Here is a 22,063-nt window from a genome sequence, read left to right as displayed (position 1 = left end):
ACTTAAGTTTTAGCTTAATAAAAAAACAAATGTTAGCTTTTTGCATGAATGGATTTGTAATTTGGTCCTTCATTTAAGTTACATGGACACTTTAAATAAACACTTATATGTAGTTTATATATTGTTAACTCCTGGTTCAGTTAGTTCAGCAATCTGTGATTAATCTATGATTAAAATAGAATCCTACACTTTCTTTCCCCTTTCTTATTTAACTCCGTAATAGAAGTGGAGTTTGTGTGTTGGATATAGGGGAATTGAAAGGTCCACTGGCTTTAAGCAGAAAGTGTGAATTATAGTTCTGGGTTTTTTTTTTTTTTGCAGTTTTTGGCCGGGGCAGCATTTGAACCCTCCATCTCCAACATACAGGGCTGGCGCCCTACTCCTTTGAGCCACACGTGCTGCCCTGAATTATAGTTCTTTAAATATATGTGTGTGTGTAAACAGGAAATTCTTAAATATTTTAAGTATAATATGAATTTATAATAAGCACACTGGAATAGCTTCCTTTAAAAGTGGTTTTCTAAGTATTTGAAAATATTTTGTAAATAAAGTTTTTGATCTTCATTCTTAGTTGGTCGACCTTTACACCTTCACTTTATCTGACTCTTCCACGCTTCAGTGCTAATCTTATCTCTGCACGCAAGAAACAGCAAAATCCACATTAGTAGTATCTGAATTAATGAAGTTTTAAAAAGAAATGACTTTCACCCCAGTTTTACTGAAGTGTAATAGTGTAATAAAGTGTATATTTAAAATGTACAACTTGATACATATAGTCAAGCTAATTAACATAACTGCATCTCACATAATTACTTTTTTGGTTTGGGGATAAAATAGCTTTTTAAAGTACAATATTATAATGCCTTCCTTGAAAGTCAAAGTCCATATCCAAGATCTTGGAAAGTAAATAGATTCCTTCTTTTGAAAGATTTCAATATTTAAACATTATGATTTACAAGATTGAGATTAAATATTTTGATAATATATTTATTTGCAATTTTAATAATGGATTTCAAAACAGTAAAATTGGGATAGAATGAATTGATGGGTTTTTCTTGTAAAATATTTTACATTATGTAATTCTCCTTAGCACATATCTTTCCAAGCTTTTAAATTGATTTTACTTAGCATAGCAGCTGTTCCCTGATTCATTTCTCCCAGTCTCAATTCCCAGTTTTTCCAAATTCAACCTATTTTATTCTTTTGCCCCCTTCATCTCTTCAGCTGCTTATAATATGGAATCACTTAATGCCTCTAACATCTGAAATTGATTAATCACCTCTTTATTTGCCAAAGAAAGTATCTTTTTTTGTTGTGAGAATGAAGATGAATAATTTCCCATAGGTTATTTATGAGAAAAAGATGTATGTATTTACTTGAGGCTTCTAAATTCAGGAATCTCTTGAACCAAGAGTGTGTTGTTTTGGACTAGCATGGATTCAGACACTAGGACAGGGTTGTAATCTTTATGAACCTGATCTAAATTCTAACGTGTGTTTTTTAAAGTGTCAGAGCACAAAGTCAGAGACATCTATAGGTTTAAGTGTTTCAAAGCTTCTCAAATTGTACTAGTAATAGAGTAGTGCTTTTGGAACTCAGTGATTGTTATAATAACTTATTAGCCATGTATGTACAGTTTTATAAAGATGAACATTGCTTATAATATAAACTATTATTTCAATATATTTCCTGTTTCTACTCATATTTTTCTCATTTTGGACAGACTGACCTATGACTTTTAACTTACACTTTCTAACTCTTCTAAATTAGTAATTGACAAAGTAATTTTAAGAAACTTTCAACAGAGCTTTTTTTTTTACTATAATGTGTAAACATTTAGTAAAAATGGTTAAATTATGATTAGGCAGCCAGTGAAAATCTTTTAGAGGAGATTGAAATCTGGTCTTTTGGTAAGGGTTTAGGAAGTCAGTGTCCTTTAAGTTTTAGAGTAAGGGGGTACTAAAATGGATAATTTTTCATTCAGATTATTTTTTATGTGGTTTGGTGTTTTTGAAAAAAAAAATTACTCTTTTAGTGTATCCTGAATACATCTGTGTTCTAATATGTTGCCAAGTTGTTCAAATTCATAAGTATTTGAAAGTCATTAAGTTCTAACTTTTGCCTCCTCTTTTTAGCCACTTGAGGAAATAATGGAGTATCAATGAAAACTGAAAAATGTATTATTTTAGCACTAAAAAATTACTGTCAATCATAATAAACATAAAATAGAGTATACTGATAATTACAGAATGCAATATAATTTTTATTTTTATTGGCCTTATATTCTGCAGCCTCATTAAACCTACTCATCAGTTCCTGTAATTTCTCCCTGTATGCTTTCCTTCCTCCCAACTGACACCCCCCTATCCCTCACCTACCCCCTCCCTCCCTCAGGCAGGACTTCAGCAAAATCTTGAATAGAAGTAGTGAGAGTGGGCATCCTTGCCTTATACTTAATAGTGAAAAGACAATGCTTTCCATCTAAAATTAAGTATGTTGGTGGCTATAGTTTTTTTGTAGATGCCCTTTATTAGATTGAGGAAGTTCCCTATCAGTATTCCTAGAGTACTGGAAGAATTTATCATAACTAGCTGTTGAGTTTTGTCAAGGTTTATTCTACATTAATTGGGATGATTTCATGATTTTTCTTTACTAGTTCTGTTAACATGGTTATATAAACATATTGATTTTTGAATGTTGAGCCAACATTCAATTCCTGAGTTAATTCTGAGTTGTTTATGGCAGGTAATCCATTTATGTATCGATAGCTTCAATTTTGGTAAGAATTTTGTGCTTCTGTCTATAAAAACATTAATATATAGTTTTCTTGTAATACATAGGGTGCCCAAAAAAAGTATGCATTTTTCAAGAAAGGAAAAACCATTAAAACTTTAATACTCAGTAACTACTGATAATGTTTGTTATCTTGTATCTCATAACTACTGATGTATGTTACCTCGTATCTCTTATAATTTCAGGCGTCAATTATGACTTGAGTATTATAATTTTAGGGTAGTTTTTCGTTTCTTAAAAGATACTTTTTTTTTGGCACCCTCTGTATTTTTAACCTGGTTTTAGTATCAGGGGAATACTAGCCTCAAATGAGTTAGGACATGTTCTTTTTTTCTGAAGAGTTTATGTAGAATTGAAATTAGTTTTTTCTTAAATGTTTGATAGATTTCCTCATTGTTACACCATCTGGGTTTGGAGTTTTCTTTGTGAATATGGTTTTTATTAATACTTTTAAGGCCTTTTTATTTTGAGATAATTCATAAGCAGTTGTAAGAAATAATACAAAGAGGCTCGGCACCTGTGGCTTAAGTGGCTAAAGTGCCAGCCAGTACACCTAAGGTGGCGGGTTCGAATCCAGCCCAGGCCCGCCAAAACAACAATGACGGCTGCAACCAAAAAATAGCTGGGCGTTGTGGCGGGCACCTGTGGTCCCAGCTACCTGGGAGGCTGAGGCAGGAGACTCAGGAGTTGGAGGTTGCTGTGAGCTGTGATGCAACAGTGCTCTACCCAGGGTGACAGCTTGAGGCTGTGTTTCAAAAAAGAAAAAAAGGAAATAATACAAAGAGATCCCATATTATCCTTTGACCACTCCCCCCCCCCCCCAGTGAAAATATCTTATGTAACTGTAGCACAATACCCCAACCAGGAAATTGACATGGATACAATCCATGAACCTTAATACAGATTTCACCAGTGTTACCTACACTCATTTGTGTGTGTGTACGAGTGTGTATGTTTTAACAGATTAAGTTTAATAGGTTAATGTTGGTTTTAATTAATTAATTGTAATAGATAATTGTGGTTAAAATACAGAACAGTTCTATCATAAGAATCTTTTGTGATAACTTTTTATAGCCACAGTTATATCTTTCCCTCCCCACCATGCATCCCTAGAAATCAGGAGTCTATTCTCCATCTCTATAAATTTTGTAACTTCAGGAGTGTTATGTAGATAACATATGTGTATAATCTTATAAATGACAGTGTATAAACTTTTGAGATTGGCTTTTTTCACTTACCATAATTTTCTTGAGATCCATTGACGGTGTTGTATGTGTGAATAGTTTTTCCCTTTTTGTTATTGACTAGTAGTATGGACATATAATTGTTTAAATCTTCTCCTATTGGATATTTAGGTTGTTCCCAAGTTTTGGCTATTAAGAATAAAGCTGTTATTAACATTTATATATAGGTTTTTGTGTGAACATAAGTTTTCATTTCTCTGGGATAAATGGCTGTATGATAAGAACATTATTTAATTTTGAAAGAAATTGTCATGCTATTTTTCCAGCATCATTTTATGTTCCTGTCAGCCACATGTGGGTAATCCAGTTTCTCTGTATCTTTTTCAGCATTTGATATTATCAACTTGATTTTAGGCATTCTGATAGTTATGTAGTGATATCTTATTGTGGTTTTAATTTACATTTGCTTAATGGCTGATGTTGTTGAATGTTTTTTCATTGTGTTTATTTGCCTGCTATCTATATAATTTTAATGAAATGTCTCTTAATGTCTCTTGTTCATTTTCTCCCCCCCCCCTTTACTGTTATTTGCATTTATTTTATGTTGCATCTGTTCCCATGCACTAAGTTTTTGTTTCTTCAGTTTCTTCTGGGATATCTTTTTCTTCCGTACTACCTCCTTCTCTGGTTTGGGAACAATTTGTTCCTTTTCAGTAAGGATCATCTTGATGTGGCAGGGGGAGTTCATATATGGATTAATTTGACCCTGAGCTCTGTAAGTTCGGTGATGCATCTTGGGTGCTTTGTTCACTTGGATATGCTAAGTGACCAGAGAATCTACATCTAAACCCTTAAGTTCAGCATTACTCTCTTCATTTTTAAGCATATGCAGCAAAAATTCAGCACTCTTTTTGGACCACCAACCCTGTCCCACTGTTTGGCCTGGGCACACCTACCAACTCCACCATTGTAACAAGGGAATTGTACACACTGTTTCTATAAAGCAACACTGTTTCTATAAAGTGACATCCTTCAGATACTTTGTGGCTTTTTGTAGATGGGTCACTTGATGGCTGGGGCGGTTTCACATGTATTCTTAAAGTGAACACGAAGAGTTGAGCTTCTTGATTTGCATGACTTTGTGAGATTTTCTGGGTCATGTGAATAGCGAACCATTTTCACAGATCACCTCAGGCCATGTAGCAGAAGAGCTCTTATTCATCTTCTATTAGGATTATTTAATTTTTTCCAAATGTCGAGTTTCCAGAATTCTTTATGTATTTTAGGTACTAGTCCCTTGTTAGGTACGTGGTTTACAAATATTTCCACCCAGTCTGTAGTTTTATCTTTAAATTTCTCCACAGTTTTTTTTGCACAGCAAAGGTTTTTAATTTTGATGTGGTCCAGTTTATCAGTTTTTAAGGTTATGCTTTTAGTATTATGCCTAAGAACTCTTATCATTAGTTCTTAAAACTTATCTCCTGTTTTTTTTCCTAAAACTTCATAGTTTTGCATTTAAGTCTGGGATTCATTTTGAGTTTATTTTTGAATGAGATATGAAGTTTAGGTTGAAGTTCATTTTTACACCTGTGGATGTCCACTTACGCCAGCACTGTTTGTTGAAAAAGCTGTATATTTCCTTCACTGAATTGCTTTCACACCTTTGTTAAAAATCAGCTGGACATGTTTGTGTGGATCTAGTTCTGGATTCTCTAGTCTGTTCAGTTGTGTGTGTGTTCATCCCACTGTGAATATCATAGTGTCTTGCTTGCTGTAGCTATAAAGTAACATCAGGGTAGAGTGTTTTCTCCCACTTTATTCTTCTTTTTAAAAATTGTTTCAGCTATTCCAGGTCCTGTGCTTTTCCATATGAATTTTACTGTAAAGTAGTCTATGTCTTTGAATACTTTGCTGGGATTTTGATAAGTATTGACTGGACTTGAGATTCTTTTGGGAAGGGGTTTCCTGCTTCTTCCTTAAGGATAGGCATTTTATGCCTCTGTGTCAGGGCAAGTTGCCTTTGCCTGAAACAGGTGTGATAGTTTCCTGCCACTCTTAGAGGTAGTAAACCTTTGCTGATTCTTTGTTTGCTAGGGTTTCTCCCCCTAGCTTAAGGCTGTTTGTTTCCCCATGAGAGAATGGCCCGGAAAGTGAGTGGAGTTTCATTCCTATGTCCTACCAGATAAGGACTCTCTCAAGTCTCCTGCCCTTTTTTTCCTGTTTCTTGTGAGCACTTGGTGGAAGCTCATTGAAAATTGCTTTTGACTGAAGGCAGTTTCTGCACTCAGTGTCCAGGGTTCCCAGAGAAACTTACACTCCCTCTAGCTCATAATTGGCCTTTAAGCATTCATTTCAACTTTTGCTCCTTTAGAATCTTTTTACATACTCCAGTGTTAGTCAATTCTTTTGTCCTGACCAAAGACAAAGTAGTTCTGTGTCCCATCTCTCCTTGGAAATAAAGCTCTGAAAGAGTAAGTTTTGCCCAGCAAAAGTTTAGTGTATTTCAAGTTAGATATTTACTTATTTATTTTTTAGAGACAGAATCTCATTTTGTCACCCTTGGTAGAGTGCTGTGGTGTCACAGCTCCCAGCAACCTCCAGCTCTTGGGCTTAGGCGATTCTCTTGCCTCAGCCTCCTGAGTAGCTGGGACTACAGGCACTCACCACAATGCCTGGCTATTTTTTGTTGCAGTTTGGCTGGGGCAGGGTTCAAACCTGCCACCCTCGGTATATGGGTCTGGTGCCCTACTCACTGAGCCACAGGCACTGCCCTCAAGTTAGATATTTAAATATTGTTTCAACATTTCTTACCCAAAGAATCTCATAGGGTCTAGTAAAGGAAATAGTTATATGAATAAATTATAAAGGTATGCAATAAGTTATACAACCATTAAAAATGAGCAATAGCTCTGTATTTATTTTCATTGAAAGATGTTTCCCATGTAATATTGAGTGATAATACAGATTACAGAAGAGCATGGGTATTATGATCCCAATCATGTCTTCATTGATTCAGCAAGTGTACATTAAATTACTAGTTTATGCTAGGGCCTGTTCTAGGCACTTGGAATACTTGAGTGAACACAAGAATAAAAGACTATTCCTTTTCTTATGGAGCTTATAGTCTACTAATATAGAATGTCAAAGTGGAGGCAGAATTATAAGAGGCAGCTTGGGGTGCAGAAAGATGTAACGATAAATTCATCCATAACAAGCATGTAATTGTTTGGAAAAGATTCTCTTCTTCTGCACATCCTGTGTGCAGAAGCACTGGCTTTATTCTTTTTCTTTTTCTTTTTTAATTATTTTTTATTAAATCATAACTTTGTACATCAATGCATTTATGGGGTTCAGGGTACTGGTTCGATATACAATGTGAAATGTTTATATTGAACTAAGTAACATATCCATCACAATTATACTTCTTTCTTAATAGTTTTGAAATGTACCATTGCATCATGCACATTAGATGAGGCCCCCCCACAAATTTCCTCCCTCCTCCTATAACCCTGCCTCCCCTCCCCTCTGTCCTTTTCCCTTCTACTTTCTGGACTATAGTTATGTTTATGTTTTGCCATTCATATGAGTGTGTAGGTGGTTACATATTGATTTCATAGTAGTATTGAGTACATTGGATACTTTGTTTTCCATTCTTGAGATTCTTAGAAGAATATGTTCCAGCTCCATCCAGGTAAACATAAAAGATGTGAAGTCTCCATCTTTTTTATGGCTGCATAGTATTCCATGGTGTACATATACCACAATTTGTTAATCCATTCACAGGTTGATGGACACTTGGGCTGTTTCCATGTCTTGGCTGTTATGAATTGGGCTGTAGTAAACATTGTGGTGCAAGTGTCTTTGTCGTAAAATAATTTTTGATCATCTGGGTATATACCTAGTAGAGGAATTGCAGGATCCAGCAGTAGGTCTACTTTTAGTTCCTTGAGTGTTCTCCAAACTTCTTACCAAAAAGGTCATGTTAGCTTGCATTCCCACCAGCAGTGTAGAAGCGTTCCCCTTTCTCTGCATCCATGCCAGCATCTGTGGTTTTGTGATTTTGTGATGTGGGCTAATCTTACTGGAGTTAGATGACATCTCAAAGTAGTTTTGATTTGCATCTCTCTGATGATTAAGGATGATGAGCATTTCTTCATGTGTTTGTAGGCCATGTGCCTATCTCCATCAGGGAAGTTTCTGTTCAAGTCTCTTGCCCACATAGAAATGGGGTTATTTATTCTTTTCTTATTGATTAGTTTGAGTTCTCTGTAGATTCTAGTTATCAGACCTTTGTCCGAAGCATAACTTGCAAAAATCTTTTCCCATTCTGATGGTTGTCTGTTTACTTTACTTACTGTGCTCTTAGCTGTGCAAAAGCTTTTTAGTTTCATCAGATCCCAGAAATGTATTTTTGGTGTTGCTTCAATTGCCCAGGTGTTGGGTGGGGTGGGGATCCTCTTCATAAAATATTCTCCCAGGCCAATTTCTTCAAGTGTTTTCTCTGCACTCTCTTTTAGTATTTTTATAGTTTCATGTCTTAAGTTTAAATCTTTTATCCAGTGAGAATCAATTTTTGTTAATGGTGAAAGGTGGCACTGGCTTTATTCTGGACTCTTTCCAATGATGTTTTTATAGAGAACAGCCTTGGAAGATATCATCTCTCTCTGGAGCAGAGGACAAGTTTGTTTATTGTCTGTGTAAAAGAGATAATGTCTTTGAAGGTCAGGCAGGTTTACTTGATATAAGATTTGGATTCCCTCATTCCAGGATTTCTTAGCTGTGATCCATACTCTTCTCATGGATAACAGACATCCAAGCCCTATGGGGATTGGGGGACAAGAGGAAGTAATTTTTTTGCCTCTCACATAGGAATCTTGTGTCTTTTGCCAGCATCCTAGCAATGGTGGCAGGCTAATTAGTTATCTTGCAGATAGACCACACCTTCATAGTATTTAATAGCATTCAAATGTGAGTTTATTTTTATTTTGAGGGGACTCAGTTCTTTATGAAGCTTATGGCTTCTATTTTTTGGAACTGTACTTAATTACTAAAAGATTAGTGGATTTTTTTGCTAGTTTGCTCTAGGAGCACACTTGATAACAGTGGTTCTCAACCTTCCTAATGCCATAACCCTTTAATACAGTTCCTCATGTTGTGGTGACCCACAACCATAAAATTGTTTTCGTTACTACTTCATAACTGTAATTTTGCTACTGTTATGAATCGTAATGTAAATATCTGATATGCAGAATGTATTTAACCAACCCCCACCAAAGGGGTTGTGACCCACAGGTTGAGAACTGCTGCTTTATAAGATGACTGGACAGTATAATCAGTTTTATCTCCAAAGTCACATAAAAAAGTACCATTCAGGAACTATTTATATCATATCTCAGTGCATGTTTATATGTATAAATTTCATATGTAAGAGTTCTTGCTAGGACAACTTTGTCTTCTATTTGCTTATATCCATTTTCTCCAGATTGAAATGGCTATTGCTATGTTTTCAAGCCAGGTGCTAAAAATTTGGAAAGATAGTTTCCAGTACGTTAGCATTTTATTGCATTCTAATTGTTGTCATATTGTTAATTTGAAAACTATATAACTCAGTGGGGATTACCAAGTTTGCCTTTGGCCAAAAGGAAATCAGTTTTAAAATACCTGTTTGCCATAGTTAGTATCTTTTTATGACTGAAAATCAGATTTGAAAAGTTAATTATATAAAGTACAAACTAGTTAATGAGAGCATTTGGCTGAATTTCTTTAGGTATATTTTATTCCAATAAGTTTAGGAACCATGGAATATCTGCCTCTTCCCCAGCCCTCCATAATTATCTACAATTATTTTTTTGATTTATATGTTTATTTATCCTTTACCTAGCCGTCTTACCAGTTAAAAAACAAAGAGAAAGAAGAAAATTGGCTTCAGGAAGGTCTTAATCTTTGTATTGAATGGCAAGAAAGCACAGTAATCTGTCCTTTGTGACAGTAAACAAATAATACAGGCAGATGTAATTAAGAGACCTGATCAGCCTGATACTTAATCATTGCTTTTTGTCATAAATTCAGCTTCTTTTCATTACAGCTTCTCAACAAACATGCTTTTTCATCTGTCTTTGGTAAAGATGATTCATTCTTTAATGGGACATAATCCTCTTTTTCAAAGAAAGAATTTATTCTATTTTTGGAGTATTTTAGCTATTCTGTTATTGATAGGCATTTAGGCTGTTTTTAGTTTTGCTGCCAAATTTCATCATTGTAAAATTAAATTATTTTGACATCTCTAAAATTGAGATATATTTAAAAATAAGTACCTTAATACTTTCACTAACTGACATATTGTTTATTATCTTTGTCTTCTCATGAGAATGCAGAAATCTTTTTGTTTTATTTTACCACTGCATTCCTGCTTTCTAGAACATTACCTGAAAAAAAGTGTTCAATAAATATTTGATGAATGAATGAATGAAGAAAGGTTTGAGCATTTACTGTGGTCTAGACACTGTGCTAAGTAAGCCCTTCCTGTCCTTGAATCCTTTTGTCTTTATTATTACCACAAAAGATAAGTGTTTAATAAGGAAGCTAAGGCTTAAGGAGGATAATTTGCCCAGCATCACTCAGGTTATAAATGGTGGAGCTGAAATTAGAGCCTGAATTTACCTTATTATGCCAGATCCTAGGCTCTTCAATATCATACTTTTCTCACTTTCAAGTTGTATGATTTATTTAGTATTTTTCTTTCTTTTTAAACAGGAAGAAGAGAATTTATCCAAAGATTAAAACTTGAAGCAACCCTAAATGTGCATGATGGCTGTGTAAGTAAGAGTTAATAGTTAATTAACTCTGAAGGGCTTTAATACTGTTTAAATGTTTGATGACATGCCCTAATCTTCCCAGAAGGGATTGTGACTAACTATAATACAATGGAAGAATAACATAAAAGAAGACCTGGCATGGTGGCTCATGCCTGTAATTTTAGCACATCAGGAGGCCAAGTTAGGAGGATTGCTTGAGGCCTGGAATTTGATACCAGCCTGAGCAACATAGTCAGACCCCATCTTTATCAAAAAATAGAAAAATTAACTGGATGTGGTGGCAGTGTACCAATAGTCCCAGCTACTTGGGAGGCTGAGGCAGGAGGACAGCATCCCCCCCAAAAAAAGAAAAAAAAAAAGGAAAACTTGGAAACAGATAAACAAAACCCATAAAAGTAAATATTGAACTTTGTACAATATATATAATTTTTTTTAAAGTGTAGATGTGTTTTCTATTATCAAAAGCCTTCTGGCCCAGCAAGGTAGCTCAAGCTTGTAATCCTAGCACTCTGGGAGGCCAAAGAGGGAGGATCACTTGATGTCAGAAGTTCAAGACTAGTTTGAGCAAAAGTGAGACCCTCATCTCTACAAAAAATACTAAAATTAGCAGCTACTGTGAAGTAGTACCAGCTACTGTGAAGACCAAGGTAGAAGATTGCTTGAATCCAAGAGTTTGAGCCTGCAGTAAGCTATTGTGATGCCGCTGCACTCTAGCCAAGGACAAAGCAAAACTCTTGTCCCCCCTCCCCCCAAAAAGTTTCCATCTCATTAACTCTACTGTAACTGCTTTTGTGAGGTCACTTTTGACCTTTTTAACCTCAGATATCTAAATTTAGTGGTTATTTCTCACTTAGAAACCTTAGACATCTGGGTTTTTGTTGTTGTTGTTGTTGAATTCCTTTTTCTAGAGAGACAGAGACTGGCTAGAGTGCAGTAGTGTAATCATAGCTCACTGCAGCCTCTAGCCTTGTGCTGAAGTGATCCTCCTGCCTCAGCCTCTTGAGTAGCTGAGACTACAGGCACATGGCACCATACCCAGCTAATTTTTTTTTTTTCCATATTTGTAGAGTCATGTTTTGCTATGTTGCCAGGCTGGTCTTAAATTGCTGCCCTCAACTAATCCTCCCACCTCAGCCTGCAGAAGTGCTGGGATTATAGGTGTAAGCCCCCTCTCCTAACCATCTTTTTTTGAAACAAATTTTTTTTAACACCATACTTAACTCTGTTTTTTTCTTGACCCATTCATTCACTGCATGTTCTTTATCTTCTCAACTGACTCCTCCACTTCTTCACCTTCAGATGTTGGGTGTGCAAAGACTTTGTCCTGGAACCTCCTACATTCTTTTCTCTCCAACTCTTAGGAGACCTTATCCAGTTCCATGGCTGAAAAACTACTTTCATCTTTCCCAGAGCTCCAGATTTATATGTCCAGCTTTCTACTTAATCTGAGTTACATATCTAATAAGTACCCTAAATTTGACAGATTCAAAACAGAGCTCTTTTTAGTTTTTATTATAAAAATGTCAAGCATATTTTTCATATGCTCATCACCTGGATTTAGCAGTTAATAAGATTTCATCATATTTTCTTTTCTATTCATTTTTCTTTCTTTTTTTTTTTTCCAGTTGCTGAAATATTTTAAAGCATATCCCAGATATTTCACCCCATACATATGCCTAAAAGCAATGGACATTTTCTTATATAAACATAATGGCATTATATAGCTTAATAAGATTGACACTTTTTCCCCCTTTTTTTGAGACAAAGTCTCACTGTGCTGCCGTTGGTAGAGTGCTGTGGTGTCATAGCCCACAGTAACCTCAAACTCCTGGGCTTAAGCAGTTCTCTTACCTCAGCCTCCTAAGTAGCTAGGACTATAGGCAGCCTCCAAAATGCCTGGCTATTTTTTATTGAAGTTGTCATTGTTGTTTAGCTGGCTTGGGCTGGGTTCGATGTACCACCTTTGGTACACGTAGCTGGTGCCGTAACCACTGTGCTACAGGTGCCGAACCAGAACTCTCTACTTTTAAAGTGTTATTTTGAAGAAACCAATCTACCAAAACAAACCAAAAAAAAAAAAAAAAAGAAAAAAAAATCTCTGGAGTTGAGACTAAGGAAATCTGTATTCTAGCAAAAACTTCAGATGATTTTGATCCAGGTGATCAACGGATCTCATAGTTTGGAAAACAGTGCTATACCTGCTAATTGAAAACAGGAAACTAGAAAGATCACTTGGAAAAAGATTATGATGTGAAACATTCAAAACTAATGCAAAGAGGAAAAAAGCACCTGTAGCCCTACCCCCAAACTATTATCTTTCTCTTGTCCATATTTTTACAGAATTATAAATATGCTGTAAACACAGTTTAGTATATATTATTTATTTTAAAACTTAAAAACTTTTTTGGGGGGGTCAAAATAATACATACACATAATTTATGCTGGATTATATAAAAATAATAGACCTGACCTGCTTTACGTTATTCCTCTTATATTCTCCAAAGGAACCTCTTCTAGTCATTTTTTATTTCAAATCTTCTGGTAATGTCTTTCATATCTCTCTCTATGTGCTGTTCTTATACTGCTTTTCTTGAATTGTCAACTTTGGACATTATCTATTGATATGATAGATGGGGACGATAGATGGGGATTTAACTGATTTACAACTTTCAATTTAAAAGAATTCTTCTCAGACTCAGAATCATTGTTACTATTCTTAGTCTCCTCAGTGATCATTTTTATTTTAAACAACAATACATAAGTATCTTTTATTTCTATTATTCATAGGTATCCCCTCACTGTGTAAGATAAGAGATATTAAGTGCTTCTACTCTTCCTTCTACCTTCCTATCTCTATTTCACCCCTTCATCAGCTGTATTTGCTTTTATATTGTTAGTGTTGGTTACATTTATCCTTTATTCTATAGTCAGATGTCTTCTGTAGTAGGTATTCTAAAAGTTGAAATTCAGTGAAGATGTTAATTATTCTTGTATTCATATGTAGTTAGTTTTCTTTTAAAAAAAAAACAAAAACCTTGCAGACCTGGTTTCTCGTACCCTCAATGAATCCCCAACAATAAAAAAAGAGAAATCTGTTTGAATAAAATATTTCATCAACTGGAAAAAAAAACCTTGCAAAATAGAGAAGGGGGAAATTCATGAAAAAATTATGTGCTGTATCTGTTTATGACACTCAACTGCTCAAAACTTTCCAGTAGTTTCCAACATACACTAAATCTAAAGTTCTTTTAGAACTAAATGCTACATTATTTGGCCTTGCTACCTTTTCTCTAGTTTCCTCCCTTATTACATTCTCCCACATATATGCAGGTGGCCATAAAGTTGTGTGTAATTTTAAATTGCATGCTGTTTTAATTTAAAATTGCACACAAACTTTATGGTCACCCTGTATTTGTTTCAGTCACACTCATCTTTTTCTGTTCCTGAGTATACCAAGTACACCTCTGCCTTATATACAGTAGTAATCATTTATGCCTTGTACCTAGAGTTCTTTTCCCCTATATATCTGTAAAGCTTATGTCCCATTTCATTTAGTTCTCTTTTCAGTTGTTACCTGAGAAGCTCTTTTCAATTGTTATCAGAGAAGCTTTCCCTGAATACGCTAATTAAATAGCAAGCTATTCCTGGTCAGTATCTTTCTCTTTCTTTATTTTTTATTTTTTGAGACAGAGTCTCACTCTTGTTACTGCAGGCTAGAGTGCCTTGCCTCTAGCAACTTAGAGCAACCTCAAACTCATGGGTTTAAGTGATCCTCCTGCCTCAGCCTCTCAAGTAGCTGGGAATACGGGCACTCACCATAACACCCAGCTGATTTTCTGTTTTTAGTAGAGATGGGACCTTGCTCTTGCTCATTCTGATCTTGAACTCCTAATCTCAAGTAATCTTCTTTCTTCAACTTACCAGAGTGCTAGGATTACAAGCATGAGCCCTCACAACTGATGATCTTTCTTTTTACACTAGTTTTCTCATGTTGCTTAGTATCTGGCATTATAAGTATACAAACACATTTATTTATTTATACACAGTCTACACACTTGCCCCCTCTGCCCTGGAATGCTAAACCAAGAAAATATATTCAGAAATTTATCTCTTTGACTGGGGGCAGCTGAGTTTTATAACAAACCTTGCAGAGTTATATGACTCTCCAGACTATATATAACTTTGCTACAACTTAAAAAAAAAAATGCAACCCTAAATTTTTTTTCAAGTAAAAGAAAGAAGATTTATGCATTGAAATTACAATCACACCGTTATTTTAAGTAATTTGGGTGGTACTCACACATTACATATGCAACTAAATTAAAGTACAACTTACAGAGAAGTTATAATGCCTCAAGAAAATGGTTATGATCCAATGCAAAGTAAAACCAACAGGTCACAACAACAACAGAAAAGAAAAAACAAATTTATCTCTTTCATCTAGTATAAAGAGGAGTGCCTAGCACATGTATGGCACATGAATTGTTCATTGAACAGGCAAAGAATGTGTTACATGTTAGGTTTAATATCCTTTTAGGAAGATGCAAGGTCAAATCTTTTACCCTACCAATGGGAAAATTTTCTATTTTTAATTTCAAATGGATTCTCAGTCATAAGGCATAATTGTATTTATGATATTCTCAAATTTTTACAAACTGTGGTTTCTACATCAAAGAAGAATTTTTTAAAATTCTCTTTCAGATTTTACTGAGTATATTCTCATAATTAAGAGTGAGTGGAAAGTAAAAATTTCTTTTTTTTTTTTTTTTTGCAGTTTTTGGCCGGGGTTGGGTTTGAACCCACCACCTCCGTCATATGGGGCTGGCGCCCTACTCCTTTGAGCCACAGGCACTGCCCAGTAAATATTTCTTACAAGTTTAAACATTTTACTCTGATTTCACAGTTTCACAATTTACTTCAATTCATGATTTGTCTGGGCATGGAATTCTAGGTCAGACCTTATTTTCACTCGGTATTTTTGAAGACCTTACATTTACACAAATTTGTCTTCTAGCAGCCAATGTACCTGGTAAGAGTGATGCCAGTCTAATCTAATAACATTTTGTTATTGCATAATAACTTGAATTACCTTTGTGAATACCTCTTAAGTTTGTATTTAAGAATACCTCTTAAGTTTGTATTTAAATTCGTGTAAATATTTTTAAGAGCTTTATTGAAATAGAATCGACTATACATCTTTGAAGTGTACAATTTGATAAATTTAACATGTATATATATAAAATATCCATGAAGTCATCATCACATTCAAGATAATGAATGTATCACATACCCCCTAAAAGTTTCCTTTCATTCCTTACCACCACTTTCAACCCCACTTAATCACTGATCTCCATCTGTAACTATAAATTAGTTTGCATTTCTAGAATTTTATACAAGTTGAATCATCCAGTATGCATCCTTTTTTTTTTTTTTTGGTTTGTTTTGGTTTCTTTTACTTTAAAGTTTACTTATAATAACAATTTTGAGATTCATCCAGGTTGTTGGATGTATCAATAGTTTAGTACTTTTTATTGTCCAGTAGCATTCATTGTATATACATACCATAATTTGCTTATTCATTCATCTGCTGATGGATATTATGTTATCCATTGGGGAACTGTTACAAAAAAGTTCCATGAACATTTGGGTACACTCTTTGTATGGACATATGCTTTTATTTTTTAATTTTTATTTATTTATTTGTTTATTTATTTTTTGCGGTTTTTGGCCGGGGCTGAGTTTGAACTCACCACCTCCAGCATATGGGGCCAGTGCCCTACCCTTTTGAGCACAGGCGCCACTCCTATTTTCTTTTTCATTTTTTGAGATATATAGTCTCACTTATTCACCCTGGGTTTGAGTGTCATGGCGTCATAGCTCACAGTAACCTCAAACTCAAGAGGAATAAGCAATCCTCTTGTCCCACCTGCGCCACAACACCAGGCTACCTTTTCTGTTTCTAGTAGAGCTGGGGTCTTGCTCTTGCTCTTGTTCAGGATGGTCTAGAAATTGTGAGCTCAAGTAATCCACCTGTCTCAGCCTTTTGGAGAGCTAGGATTACAGTCGTGAGCCACTGTACCCGGTCACTTTATTCTTTTTTGAAAAATATTGGTAAGTAGAATGAATGGATAATAATACAATGGTGGGTATGTGCATAACTGTTTAAAAAACAAATTGTTTTCCAAAGTCATTATACCATTTAACATTTTCACCATTAGCATATGACAATTTCAGTTGGTCTATATCCTTACCAACATCTGGTGTGGTAAGTTTTTTAATTTCAGACACTTTAATAGGTATCTAGTAGTTTAAATTCCCTGTGTTTTTTTATGTATGCTGGAAATTGCCTAACCTCACCTATTAGTTCTAACTTTTTTTTTTTAATTCCAAAGGATATTATATATGAACAGTCAAGTCATCTGAAAATGAAAATGTTTTACTTCTTTTCTACTCTAGACTCCTTTCGTTTCTTTTTCTTGCCTTATTTCACTGGCTAGCATTCTGTTACAATATTGAACAGAAGTAGTGAGAACAGACATCTTTGTCTTATCCTGATCTTAGAGAGAAAGCATTCAGTTTTTCACTATGAAGTATGATACTAGTTACACTTTTTTTCATGGGTGCTCATTATCAATTGGAGGATGTTCATTTCTTTTCTTTTCTTTTTTAAAATTTATTTATTGTTGGAGATTCATTGAAGGTACAAGAAACCAGGTTACACTGATTGAGGATGTTCTTTTCTTTTTCTAGTTGCTGAGCGATATTTTCAGGAATTGTTTTCTTTTTTGGTCTGTTAATATTGTGAATTATATTGATTAATTTTTTGAGTCTTAAATTAATCTTGCATTCCAGAAGTGAACCCCCTTGGGTTATGATATATTATTTTTTTTTATATATAGTTTATCATTGAGTTTGCTAAAATTTTTAGAATTTTTGCATATCTATATTTATTCAGGTTATTGGTCTGTTGTTCTATTGTATCAATGAGTTGGAAAATATTTTGATCTCTTTGATTTTCTGAATGACTTTGCAAAGAATTGTTAATTGTTTTTTAAATTTTTGGCAGAATTTACAGGTGAAGCCATCTAGACTTGGAATTTTCTTTGTGGGAAATATCTAATTACAGTTCCATTTCTTAAAAAAATAAAAAGGGCTATTTAAAGTATCTGTATTTTGACTCAAACTTGTGTAGTATGTGTGCTTCAGTGATTAAGTAGTTGGGACCCAACCATTAAATATGCCAGTATTTCTAAATCCAAAAAAAATCTGAAATACGGTAGTAACATTCTGATCCTAAGAATTTCAGGTAAGGGATACTCAACCTATAGTTTTTCCCCATTACATACGATGTTAGATATAGGTTTTATATAGATATTTATTATTAAGTTGAGGAAATTCACTCTATTTCGAGTTTACTGAGGTTTTTTTTTTTTTAATCATGAATGGCTGTTGGATTTTGTTAAATGCTTTTTCTGTATCTGTGTATATGATTGTATAACTTTTCTTCTTTACCTTATTAATCTGATGGATTACATTAACTGATTTTTGTGTGTTGAACTAGCCTTGCCTACTGTGGATAAGTCCTGCTTGTGGTGATAAATAATTTTTTTATACATGGTTAGATTCAATTTGTTAATACTTTGTTGAGGATTTTCAAATCTATGTTCATGAGAGCTGTTGGTCTATATAGTTTTCTGTTCTTGTAATGTCTTTGTCTGGTTTTGGTATTTGGGTAATGCTTACTTCATGGAATGAGTTGGGAAGTATTCCTTCTACTTCTAGAAGAGATTATAGAGAATTAGAATGCTTTCTTCCTTAGAAGAAATTACCAGTAAACCCATCTGGTCTTGGTACTTTCTGTTTTGAAAGGTTACTATTATTAGTTCCTTTAATGGATATAGTCCAATTGGGATTGTCTATTTCTTCTTGTGTGAAGTTTGCCAGATTGTGTCTTTGAAGAAATAGGTCCATTAATTAGGTTATTGAATATGTGGGCATGGAGTTTTCATGGTATTCCTTTATTTTTCTTTTGATTTTCCTGAGATGTGTAAAAATGTCTCTTCATTTATTTCTGGTATTAGTAATTTGTGTCCTCTCTCTTTATTCTACTTAGCTCAGGTAAAGGCTTATTAATTTTATTGTTTTTTTTTTCAATAAACTATCTTTTTACTTAAAGTATATAAATTAATATTTAGTGTCAAATACATTGACTAATATACTATAATATTTCTTTGTTCTGCTTACTTTGGATTTATTGCTCTCTCTAATTTTGTAAGATGGCAACTTAGATTATTGATTTTAAATCTTTTTATTTGCTGCAAATTTTCCTTTGCTTTTGGCTATACCTCACGAATTTTAATTAGTTGTGCTTTGATTTCCATGTAGTTGAAAATATTTTTAAATTTTTCTTGAGATTTCTTCTTCAAGCCATGTGTTATTTTGAAATGTGTTGTTTAACTTTCATGTATTTTGGGATTTTCCAATTATCTCTCTGTGACTGATTTCTACTTTTAATTTCCTTGTTGTCTGAGAGCAGACATTGTATAAATTTGATTCTCTTAAATTTGTTAAGATGCATTTTAAGGGCTGGAATTTGATCTGCCTTGGTGAATCTTCCGTGTGAGCTTGAGGAGACTATGTTGAATGAAGTTGTCTATAAATGTCAATTTTATACAGATAATTGATGGTGTTGAGTTCAACAGCATCCTTACTGACTTTCTGCTTGCTGGATCTGTTTCTGGTGGAGGGATTTTGAAGTCTCCCAAGTATGATAGTGGATTCTTCTGTTTGTCCTTGCAGTTCTTTCAGTGTTTGTCTCACGTATTTTGATGTTCTTTTACTAACCAGTACATGGTAGAGATTATTAGGTCTTGTTGGGCAACTGAACTTTTTATTATTCTGAAATGCTCTCCTTCTTCCCTGATAACTTTTCTTGCTTTGAAGTCTGGTCTGTTTGAAATTAATACTCTTTCCTTTGATTATATATTTTTCCTTCATCCATTTACTTTGAATCTATATATGTCTTTATAAAGTGGATTTCTTGTAAGCAACATATATTTGAGTCTTGTTTTGAATCTACTCTAGCAGTCTTTGTCCTTCACTTTGTGCATTTAGACCATTGACATGCAAATGATTATTGATACAGTTGGATTAATATATACCATATTTGTTACTGTTTTCTATTTATTACCTTTGCTCTTTATTCCTATTTTTTTCTTTCACTCTTGTGTCTTTTGTGGTTCTAATTGAGCATTTTATATAACTTTATTTTCTCTCCTTCCTTAGTATTTTTCAGTTATACTACCTTTTTAAACTTTTTTAATGGTTGCCTTAGAGTTGGCCATATGTGAAGTACAACTAATCCAAGTTTGTTTTATTTCAAACAATGCCATAGCACAGTGGTTCTCAACCTTCCTAATGCTACAACCCTTTAATACAGTTCCTCATGTTGTGGTGATCCCCAACCATAAAATTATTTTCGTTGCTACTTCCTAATTGTGATTTTCCTACTGTTATGAATTGTAATGTAAATATCTGATATGCAGGATATATTTAGGCAACCCCTGTGAAAAGGTCATTCACCCCCCCCAGGTTGAGAACTGCTGCTATCACATCTTACAAGTATATGAGTAGAAAATAATCTTAAATTCTTCTTCTTGTACATTGTATTACTATCATTCTTTTCACTTATTTGTAAACATACATATACATAAGAACACATAATCAAATAGATTGTTGCTATTATTTAGGACAATTATAATCTGTTAGATAAGAGTAAGTAAAAGTTTTTATCTTCATTCATTCCTCCTTTGGTAGATCCTTATATAGATCCAAGTTCCTGACCTATTTTCCTTTTCTCTAAGGAACTTCTTTCAGCATTTCTTGCAAGGTTGGTCTATGGGCCGCAAATTCCTTCAGTGTTTGTTTATTTCTCCTTCCATTTTGAAGGGTATAGAATTTTAGGTTGGTAGTTTTTTTCTTTTAATATTTTAAATATTTTGCTTAACTTTCTCTTGTTTACATGATTTCTGAGTAGAAATTGGATGTAATGCCTTGCTCCTCTTTGAGTTTTCCTTTGGCTTCTTTCAGGATTTTTTCCTTATCTTTGGTTTTCTTTAGTTTATGAAGATGACACGCCCAGCTGTAGTTCTTTTTGTATTTATCCTGGTTGGTGTTTTCTGATCTTCCTGGAGCTGTGGTTAGGTACCTGACATTCATTTAAGAGATATTATCACCCTTTATTACTTGATGTATTTCTTCTTTTCCTCTTCTCCTTCTGGTGTTTACATTACACTTAAGTTACATCTTTTATAGTTGTCGCACAGTCCTTGGGTATTCTTATTTACTTTTGTGGGTCTTTGTTCTCTCTGCTTCTCAGTTTTCCCCATATAGAAGGCTAGGGCTGGCTAGAGTTGGGTATTTCTCTTCCCCAAATCAGTTTAGGCCAGTTTTTTCAACCTTTTTTATCTCTCGGCACACTTGAACCTTTAGTTAAATTTCTGTAGCACGCTTAAATTATGATGATGAAAATTAGAGTAAAAAATATATACATATATTTACGTATACATACTATGCTTTGAACTTCTTTTAAAAATAATTCAATTAGGCTCAAGCAGCTAAGGCGCCAGCCACATACACCTAAGGTGGCGGGTTTGAATCCAGCCTGGGCCTGCCAAACAACAATAATGGCAGCAACCAAAAAAATAGCTGGGCGTTGTGGCGGGCGCCTGTGGTTCCAGCTACTTGGGAGGCTGAGGCAGGAGACTTGCTTAAGCCCAGGAGTTGGAGGTTGCTGTGAGTAGTGAAGCCACGGCACTCTACCCAGGGGGATAGCTTGAGGCTCTGTCTCAAAAAAAAAAAAAAATTCAATTAATGATCTTTAAAATTTTTTGCAGCACACCTAATAACTTCTCATGGCACAGTGGTGACAGCAGTGTGCTACACAGCACGCTGGTTGAAAGTCACTGGTTTAGATTCTAATGGAACTCTAGCTGGGTTAAACTTCTCCTAAGGGCTGACTTTATTAAGAATTGAGTACTCTGGCTCAGCGCCCATAGCTTAGTGGTTAGGGTGCCAGTCACATACACCACTGCTGGTGGGTTCGAACCCAGCCCAGGCCACAACTACAGCAAAAAAAAAGCCAGGCATTGTGGCGGGTGCCTGTAGTCCCAGCTACTTTGGAGGCTGAAGCAAGAAAATTGCTTAAGCCCAAGAGTTTGAGGTTGCTGTGAGCTGTGACACTGCAGCACTCTAATGAGGGCAACATAGTGG

The 22,063-nt window shown here is 34.6% G+C and overlaps 1 protein-coding gene across 5 annotated transcripts in view; it reads left to right on the top strand.

Annotated features, from left to right (window-relative positions):
* The window catches only part of DCAF6 (DDB1 and CUL4 associated factor 6), a 136,554-nt gene that overhangs the window by 2,088 nt on the left and 112,403 nt on the right, over positions 1-22,063 (top strand). For 3 of the 5 annotated variants that reach the window (XM_023510779.1, XM_003785730.2, XM_023510782.1), the window contains exon 2: positions 10,731-10,792. The exons of the other annotated variants lie outside the window; for them this stretch is intronic. In XM_023510779.1, coding sequence (XP_023366547.1) covers positions 10,731-10,792 — 62 coding nt within the window. The remainder of the gene's footprint in view (positions 1-10,730; positions 10,793-22,063) is intronic. 5 annotated transcript variants of the gene reach the window in all.

Source organism: Otolemur garnettii, unplaced genomic scaffold (genome assembly GCF_000181295.1).
Source record: "Otolemur garnettii isolate 467f Iridium unplaced genomic scaffold, OtoGar3 scaffold00016, whole genome shotgun sequence".
NCBI lineage: Eukaryota > Metazoa > Chordata > Mammalia > Primates > Galagidae > Otolemur > Otolemur garnettii.
Note: the sequence above shows the minus strand (reverse complement) of the source record. Positions and strands in the feature narration are given on the sequence as shown.